The sequence below is a fragment of the Salminus brasiliensis genome, chromosome 4, assembly GCF_030463535.1.
Source record: "Salminus brasiliensis chromosome 4, fSalBra1.hap2, whole genome shotgun sequence".
Lineage (NCBI taxonomy): Eukaryota > Metazoa > Chordata > Actinopteri > Characiformes > Bryconidae > Salminus > Salminus brasiliensis.
The window spans coordinates 47,985,790-47,995,789 of NC_132881.1; the positions used below are offsets into that span (position 1 = coordinate 47,985,790).

The 10,000-nt window shown below is 42.7% G+C and overlaps 1 protein-coding gene across 1 annotated transcript in view; it reads left to right on the forward strand.

Annotated features, from left to right (window-relative positions):
- The window catches only part of tenm3 (teneurin transmembrane protein 3), an 890,613-nt gene that overhangs the window by 745,527 nt on the left and 135,086 nt on the right, over positions 1-10,000 (forward strand). Inside the window, 1 exon segment of the mRNA XM_072677215.1 lies at positions 1,338-1,457. Coding sequence (XP_072533316.1) covers positions 1,338-1,457 — 120 coding nt within the window.

Genomic DNA, 10,000 nt, shown 5'->3' on the forward strand with positions numbered 1-10,000 from the left:
AGCAGGCCATGTGCATCATGTCAAACATCTGGGCATTTTAAGGACAAGGAGAGTATGTGCACGCACACACACACACACACACACACACACACACACACACACAGCTGTCAAATCACATCACTTTCTGCTTCTCTATTACAGCACCAGTCCCACCAGCCTTCAGCATCTCACATTATTGGTGTTTGTTCTGACCAATCACAGCGTTCTCCCTCAGGGCCCCGACCAATAGGAGGCTTTTATTAACAAAGCCCTTTAAAGTGGATGGAGGCAGTTTAGAGCAGACGCTGGTGGTGCTGCATTATGCAATGTGGAGCACACCAGCAGCTGCAGAGCTGGCTTTATGGCACTGTCTGACTGACTGAGTGAGTGAGAGACAGAGAGAGAGAGAGAGGGAGAGAGAGAGAGGTGAGAATAAAGAGAGATTCAGTTAATAAAGGTCGAGAGACAAAAAGAAAGACTGTAAAGGAGAGAGAAAGAGGAGAGAGAGGCAAAAGCAGATTGAAGAGCGAGGGAGTGGCAATAAAAGGGCGAGAGAGATAAGACAACACTGGAGGAATAAAGAGAGAGAGAGGGTTTTGTCGCTGCAGCTGCAGTGAAAGTTTTTTTTGCTGAAGCTGAATTGGGTCTGAATTCACACTGATTCTGTTTGATCTCACACACTTGTACATTCATATGTGTGTGTGTGTGTATGTGTGTGTGTGACAGAGAGTGTGTGTTGATGCTGAGACGATGCTAAGTGGGGTAGAGCCTCCCAGGCAGTTGAAACAAAAGCCTGGGTTGGATTTTTGCTTTGGGATTAGAGAGTGTATGTGTGTGTGTGTGTGTGTTCTGGTTGCTATGGCATTGCTACATGGTTGCTATGGTATTCCAGGTGATGTGTATGGTGTAACTACATAGTTACTATTGAGTTCAGTGGTTCCTTGATAGTTACTATGATGTTGCTAGATGGTTGCCATGGTGTTGCTATGTGGTTTCTATTGTGTCATACAGTAAGTGGTTGCCATAGGTTGTGGATATCATAGGTGGTTACCATAGTGATCGGTATGATGTTGCAATGTGGTTTCTATGGAGTTGTTTAGTCATTCCTAGGTGGTTGCTGTGGTGTTGTTAAGTGATTGCCATTGTATTATAAGTGGTTGCTACAGTGTTTCTAGGTGGTTCCTATGTTGTTACTACAGTGTTGGTAGTTTGCTGCTATAGTCTTACTTGGTGGTTGCTATGGTGTTGGTAAATGATTGCTATGGTGTTGTTTAGTGATGTTTGGGGAATAGAGTGAACGGATGCTCAATTGTTTTATAATGTCTCTCTCTCTCTCTCTCTCTCTCTCTCTCTCTCAGCGATGCACCTGTTTGGTCTGAACTGGCAGCTTCAGGATGCGGAGGGTTACGCCTTTGAGAACGGCGTCAAAACAGACACAACACCATCCAACACAGTGACTGCACTGTCCGCCGAACATGGTAACCACACGCACTCACTCACACACACACACACACACACACACACACACTAACCCCTGCTTCACCTGTCCTGGAGATTATCTAATATTGCTCATTTTGGATATAGAGAACTGCCCCATCACTCTAACCCCTGTCTCTCAGCAGTGAGAGGGTTCTACAGTAGAAGCTCCAGATCTGATCAGAACAGATAAAGCAGCTGAACATGAATCCAGTAAAAAGGAGAAACAAGAGCTTCTCATTCTGAAGAAAGAAAGTAGTGAGATCTTGTCTCACGGTGAGCTAGTCTGAAGAACAGAGCTCGGTTCCTCCAGGGTTCTCCTGGACGCCCCCCAGTCCAGCCAGCACAGCGTGGAGGATGTGTTCACCTCCATCAGCAGCAGCAGCAGCAGCAGCAGCTCACCTGATTTACCATCATTAAGCCCTGATTTACCACCAAACCAGGTGTTGATCTGAGGAGAACTCTAAATAATACTAGACTCCATGAGAGAGGAGAACTTTGGAGATGTTCTAATGATGAACACAGTGATGGAGAACCTCCACCTCTTTCTGTAGGAGTGTTATTATCAGTGTTTAATTTTATTATTATTAGTTTTTATTTTTTAAACATATCAGATATTCAGACTTTTTTGCAGTGTGTAAGAGGGTCTGGTTTGTGCTCTCTAGCAGGTGCTCAATGTAGCAGTAAGTGCCACCGTGATTGGTGGTGATTGGCTGTAAGCAGGCTGTGAACGCTGATAGATCTGTTTAGGCGTCTCGTTTGTTTGTTCCTGAACGAAGGAAGCCGTTATGCTCTCGGCTATAAAGCAGCACTGACACTTCAGACCCACACGTTATTTACCGGAATACACACTGCCTTCAGTTTTTCCACCTCACTCCGTCTCTCAAATGCCTCAGTTTGTCAGTAATGTATACACACTATACGGACAAAAGTATTGGGACACCTTCTCATTCACTGTTTATACTGAAACCAAGGCAATTAAAAAGAGTCGATCCTGCTTTTGTTGGAGTAACTGTCTCTACAGGAAGACAGATTAGATTAGATTATGGAGGAGCATTGCTGTGAGGATTTGATTGCATTCAGCAACAAGAGTGTTGTTAGTGAGGTCAGATGTTGGTTGAATGATCCAACTCATCCCAAAAGCACCATCACTGCTCCACAGCTCAATGCTGGGGGCTTTATACCCCTCTAGCCCACACCTGGTATTATTAAGCAGAATGGTGTCAGTAGGTCCAAGCTGTGTGTGTGTGTGTGTGTGTTCATTTGCACATCTGTGTCAGCAATAGGTGAATGCGTTCATTAGAGGGGGCGTCCACAAACATTTGGACACATATTGTGTGTGTGTGTGTGTGTGTGTGTGTGTGTATAATATATTTTTATATATATATATATATATATATATATATCATATAATCACACATCTGTCCAAATGTTTGTGGACACCTCTTCTAATGAATACATTCAGCTGCTTAAAGCTTAAGATGGTCATCAGACTTTTCATGGTCAGTTTATGCCCAGCGTCTCCCTGACAACCGCTCCAACATCCTGTTCCTCTCTCTCACAATTATCATCATCCAGCAAGCTAATGAAGGTTCAGCCACTGCGGCCTAATGCAGCCCCTCCGCCGCTCCCCTCCCTGATTTGCAGAGAGCAGAGAGTCATAAAGAGGCGCTAATGTCGTCTCTGGAAGACGAGCGGAGAAACACACGCTGTGAAATCGCATTGTAGTACGGTTAATGTCTCTGAGACGGGGGGTGGAGGGATGGAGGGGGCAGGAGGGGGAGAGGTTAGAGGAAGTTTAGAGGAAGTTGAGAGATGGAGAATGAGGCAGAGGGAGAAAGTGAGATGTTTGCGTTTGTAATGAGGTTATCAGTCACATTAAGGCTTTTGTTTTCCTTGGGTTTAACCCCACGCTGTGGCATCGTTAGCACAGGCCTCCGAGAGTGAGGGAAGACTAGCCAGAAGCAACTAGTGCTCATGAGTCACGGCCCGCAGCCGGAGACACTCCCCCTGAAACGTTCCCCTGCACTGTTCCAGCTCTATACACTGCTCTCTCACTCTATACACTGCTCTCTCACTCTATACACTGCTCTCTCTTTCTATACACTATATTCTCACTCTATACACTGCTCTCTCACTCTATACACTGCTCTCTCTTTCTATACACTATATTCTCACTCTATACACTGCTCTCTCTCTCTATACACTATATTCTCACTCTATACACTATATTCTGACTCTATACACTGCTCTTTCTATATACATATACACTGCTCTCTCACTCTATACACTGCTCTCTCACTCTATACACTGCTCTCTCTATATATACACTGCTCTCTCACTCTATACACTATATTCTCACTCTATACACTGCTCTCTCACTCTATACACTATATTCTCACTCTATACACTGCTCTTTCTATATATACACTGCTCTCTCACTCTATACACTGCTCTCTCACTCTACACTGCTCTCTCTCTCTATACACTGCTCTCTCTCTCTATACACTGCTCTCTCACTCTACACTGCTCTCTCTCTCTATACACTGCTCTCTCTCTATACACTATATTCTCATTCTATACACTGCTCTCTCTCTCTCTATACACTGCTCTCTCTCTCTATACACTGCTCTCTCTCTCTATACACTATATTCTCACTCTATACACTATATTCTCACTCTATACACTGCTCTCTCACTCTACACTGCTCTCTCACTCTACACTGCTCTCTCTCTCTATACACTGCTCTCTCTCTATACACTGTGCTGTCTCACTCTACGTACTTTATACACCGTATAACAACAAATTACATTATACACTATATTTTCTCGTTATATACTGTATTATCACTCAGGACACTGTAGTCTTACATTATACATGATATATATTCTTGTTATATACTATATTCTCATTCTTTACACTGTAAACAATGTCATCATATACACTATATACTATTCTTTATCCTACACTATATTTCATACACTACACACCACATCCTTGAACTACACACTACATTCTATACATTATACACTTATACTATACACTGTCATTATACTATACACTACATCTTTATATACATCCTTATACTACATATACTACATTCTTCTATACCTTACATTTTTTTCTCTATACACTATTTTCCTATACTCTTCACTGCATCCTCATATTACACACTGCATTCCTGTGCTATACATTATATCCTTGCACTGTACACTACATTTTCATACTATATTCTTATTCTATAAATTACATTCGTATACACACTATATTTTATTAGTACACACAATAATGCACTAAACACTGTTTGGGCTTTGAAATTCTTTTTCTTTCTCACAAATCCATATGCTACGCAGCTGCACTGCAAATGAAGGATTATTAGGCTGGTCTGTTATTGATGTTGTCTGCTCCAAAATGTGATCCTTATAATAATAATCCTTCAAAAGTCATTTTTTATGGTTTCTATCTCTGATTAAAAGACTTTTCTAATTCAGAGAACATGTGGTTTCTCAACACTAAATGTCCCACACTTCATTTCATGGTGCCAAATAATTATGATGTGATTATTTTTTATTAGATTTAGTGTTTTTATAGCTTATTACATTTCCATTCAGTTTCCTTTCGTTATGGACAGGTTAGACTCGACACGTCCACCCAGAAATAATTCAACCAACTGTAAGGAAAGGCTTCAGAGGCATGGGAAGGCCGTGAGGGACCTGGGAGGGTTAATTGCTCTTTCATCCACTGCAGTGTGTCCTCATGTGTCCAGCATTAGCCACAGGCTTTGTGGTCAGCTAGTCTGGGAAGCTCTGTGAGGAATAATTAATGGGAATTAATAGGATATTAATAACAGATGGTCTTTATTAGTGAGAGTATGAGCTCAGACTGCTCTTATTTCCTCACCCTCTACTGTACCGACTCTTATAGGACTCCAGATACCAGTCGCTGACACGTATGTGGTGGTGTTTGAGTGTGTGTGTGTGTGTGTGTGTGTGTGTGTGTGTGATGTCTAGACGTTAGCTTACTAGCTCATTAAGGCCCTAGTGTTGTCTTTAAGGTCAAAGGCTTAGTTCTGATCAATCAATCAATCAATCAATCAATCAATCAATTAGTCAATCAATCAACCTTTAGTTGAACTCGTAGTACATTGAGAGTGACCCATCATCATTCCAGAGAACACAGTTCTTCCACTGCTCCACAGCTCCTCAATGCTGGGGGGCTTTATACCCCTCTAGCGCAGGCCTGCTGTTATTAGGCAGCATGGTGCCAATAAGTCCATCATATGCACATCTGTGTCAGCAATGGATGCAACTTAAAAAAGCTGAATGCATTCATTAGTAAGAGGTGTCCACAAATATTTGAACATCCAGTATTTTTATGTGTATGTTTTATATATATTTGAGCCAGATCTGGAACTATGCTCAGCACTGGGGGATGTTTATGTTTATATGTGTGTTTATAGACTACAGTAAATCACAGTGTGTTCCAACCCTCATACATTTACCAAACCAATGAAGAGAGATTATATGAGTTTGAGGAGACAGGTTGAAAGACAGGCGTTTTTGGGCGAGATGAGATTGGAGACTAGCTTATAATCAGTGCTTAAATCAGGTCTGTCCACGTCATTTTACTACACTGTCTGTTTTAAACCTGTGAACGTAGCTTTTCCAGCAATTGTTAAAGCATAATCTAAGATTTTATGCATGTTTTTACAATGAGCTGAGATTGGTGACAGTCCGAGTACAGTGTTTGTTAGCAACATTAGCCTAGCATCTCCAATTCTGAACTAGAGAAGCACACATCAGATGCCAAGTGTATCCTGGCCGATCGATTGTATCTGGGGTCAGTGATCAGTCGTGTCCATTTGATTTTTCATGAAACTGTCCCTTTAACACGGTGCATCCTGCTATAGATCCCAGCGTGAACACACTCCTCACATTAGCGGCAGCTGCTGCTCGGCGGAAGTGCTGGATGGGAGTTAAGAGTGTGTTATGCGTGAGAACTGTATTGATCACGTTAATATTTAAACATTCCAGCTCCTCTTACGCTGCCTTTGCTGGATGTGGAGAAGTGCCGGATTACGTCTGTATGCATGTGCGGCTCTATTTTTCTCTAAAGCTGTCATTAAAACAGTACACACACACACACACACACACATGCATACACACACAGGTGGTGGCAGCAAAGCGGGCTTGCTTGGATGAAGAGATTGCGAGAGGGGTTTACTCAAGGCGAGAGAGTCCAAGTTAAACAAAAAGTGAGAGTGAGATGAAAGGAGGACTGGAGAGAAAAACATGTCCAAAAGTTTGTGGACACCCCTTCTGATGAATACATTTAGCTGCTTTAAGTAACACTCATTGCTGACACAGATGTGCAACTGCACATACACACACAAGGCTTGTCTAGTCACTTAGTCCCTGTAGAGAAGTACTGCCAATAGAATAGGACTATCTGGAGCAGATCAACTAGATGACCCTATTGGCTCCATGCTGCCTAATAATGCCAGGTGTGGGCTAGAGGGGTATTATAAAGCCCCCCAGCATTGAGGAGCTGTGGAGCAGTGGAAGAACTGTGTTCTCTGGAATGATGATGGTGCTTGAATTGGGGATTGAGGTGGGGTGGTGACCCAGCAGACATCCTAACCTCACCTGATGACACGCTCTTGTCGCTGAATGCAATCAAATCCTCACCTAAATCCTCCTCTAAAATCTAGTAGAAAGTCTTCTTCTCTGGACAGTAGAGACATTTACTCCAACAAAAGCAGGATCAGCTCTTTTTAATAGCCTTGATTTCAGAAGAAACAATGAATGAGGTGTCCCAATACTTTTGTCCATATATTATCACTGTTACACAAAAACCTTGTATCCTCAAAAAGCCCAAAAGCTTCATAGGTTTCAATGGAATGTCATTTCGGAGCATTTCTATTGGTCTGTTCATCATGAAATACTGATACAGTATAAAGAACAACTGCCAGATTCACATTATGAAGAAATGTGAAAAACAGTAGGTGTATGCATATCTAAAATATATGAATATCAATAGAATTAATGCCCTAAGATGAAAAATACATTAAAAACAATGGCTATAACTGCTAAAATGACTTTTTAATATTTAAAATCATAAGAAAATCCCATTTTCTATTAATAAACGCTGATCTGCGCATTTCTAGTCCGTCCAAAACAATTGTTCTAAATATAAGAAGAAGCGTTTGAAGGCATGGGAAGGCCGTGAGGGACCTGCGAGGGTTAATTGCTCTTTCATCCACTGTAGTGTGTCCTCATGTGTCCAGCATTAGCCACAGGCTTTGTGGTCAGCTAGTCTGGGAAGCTCTTTGAGGAATAATTAATGGGAATTAATAGGATATTAATAACAGATGGTCTTTATTAGTGAGAGTATGAGCTCAGACTGCTCTTATTTCCTCACCCTCTACTGTACCGACTCTTATAGGACTCCAGATACCAGTCGCTGACACGTATGTGTTGGAGTATGCTGTATGTGGGTGATGTCTAGACGTTAGCTTACTAGCTCATTAAGGCCCTAGTCTGAGCTGTAACTCTCCCACAGGTGTTTGAAATCTTTCCCCTCTGAAAACTTTCATCAGAAATCTAATTTACGCAATCTCACCCTCTTTTTACCCCAGCATACCTAATGTGAGCGATGCTCGTTGCTATCTATCTCCATGTCTTCCCTCTGCTGCGTTTCAACAGCAGCGCTGCTTGTGAATATATCTACACTGATGGGTGCGGTGGTCTCGAAATGAAGGGTGTTCAGGTCAGTTTCTGGAGTATTGCTGTGTATCTTGGCAACGTAAAACACAGGAGGAGCTCCACTGACTGAAAACAGCCTAGACAGGCGTTCGTCAACAGTCAGATGTTCGTTTGTTGCTATCTCGGCAGTGAATTATCAACACAGGCGGGTTCAGCCCGCCGCTCGTACACGCCTCCCCCGTCGCTTTACACCACTGCAATAGCAACCCGCCAAGGTCAGTCTGACCGCACCTGGCTCTTAAAGGGAGTGACGGCGAGAGACACTCTGATTGGTTTATTACTGCACGTTACGCCCAAAACAAACACACCCATGATTCATTAAGAGACTCAGTACACGACTTTTGAGCGTTTCTAGCAGGGCAAGACGAACATTTCCTGACGTTACCGTAGCAAAGACACACCGACACGCCCCTAAATCAAACTGTGCAGTTGACGTCTCGCTAAGATTGCCAAAATAGGGCCCTAGGATTTTTCGTTTAGCAAAGAAGCTACAAAGCTAATGTAGCCCACACTCAGATATAACTGACTCACTTTGTGTAAGTAATAATAGATTAACATTAAATAATACAAACATTAGAATAGGGTTTGTTAGCAGAGGAGGGCATATTATTAGCGATTTTACACAAAACGTTCAACCCCGTAACGTGAGAATTGAGAATGTGACTGACGGGGTTGAATGGCCGTCACTTTGTGGTCTTCCCACCACCACCGCCATCACCACCATGACCGTACCTGAGAATGACTCAAGTATGGGAAGCATGCCGTTAGCATTGTGCTACTGCAGGCCTGAATCCTCACACACTCTCAAACCACGGGAAGTTGTTGAAGATGCTAAATGCTACGTTCCACAGAGTCAGAGCGGTTCACAGTGGTGCTGAATAGAAGCAGACGTCTGAAGCTAAAGCTCCTCACAGAACTTTTAGATGTGCATTTGTCCAGAAAGCTCATAAGCAAGTCTGTCTACAGTTTGAGGACAGTGTGTGATGGTTTAGGCCTACTGTTAGTGCTATGCTAATTGGTGGGTGTACATAAGCTTCCATTAGCCTTTTAGCTCCGTTCGCTTAGGAGCTGCAGTGACCATGTCTGAATCCATACAGGGAAAGGCAGGGAAGTGTGTAAATGAGGTTTTTTGGACGAAACTATCACTTTAAGGCGGCTGAAGCGGGAACACTCCCACAGGTGCCTAAAACCATTCCCCTTCAGAAGAGCAGCTTAACAATTATCCTCCACTTCCTGAGTCTGGCTGGAGTGCTGGCTGGATCAGAGTGGATTGAGGAAATGCAGAAACACACACACACACACACACACACACACACACACACACATACAGAGTTCCAGTTAAAATGAAAAAGCTGAAATTCAGCCCTCAGCTAAACCGCGCCAAGAAAGTGGCTGCCCGTCCAGAGTGGAATCAGACACTCTGGAAACTCGGGGTGTCCTGGTCCAGGTTTTTTTTTTTTTTTTTGCGTGATCCAGTTTTAGGAAGCTGGGGAGGATAGACCTTATTTAAGCATTTAAGCTAAAGCTGGAACTGTTACTGTAAACGACTGCCACCACTCAGCTCTGTGGAGAAGATTATTTCTGTTTTTATAGATTAAAGTAATTCATACCGTGTTCCAAACCACATTGATTCGTCTGGCCTTCAGAGAAGGACTAATGATTTCTGGGAATTAAAAATACGGATCTGTAATTTTAGTTGTTATTCAATAGAACAGCACTGCTGTTTAAACACTGCAGTATTCCAGCACTAGTCCTGTTACACTACTCAGTTCTGCTCAGCT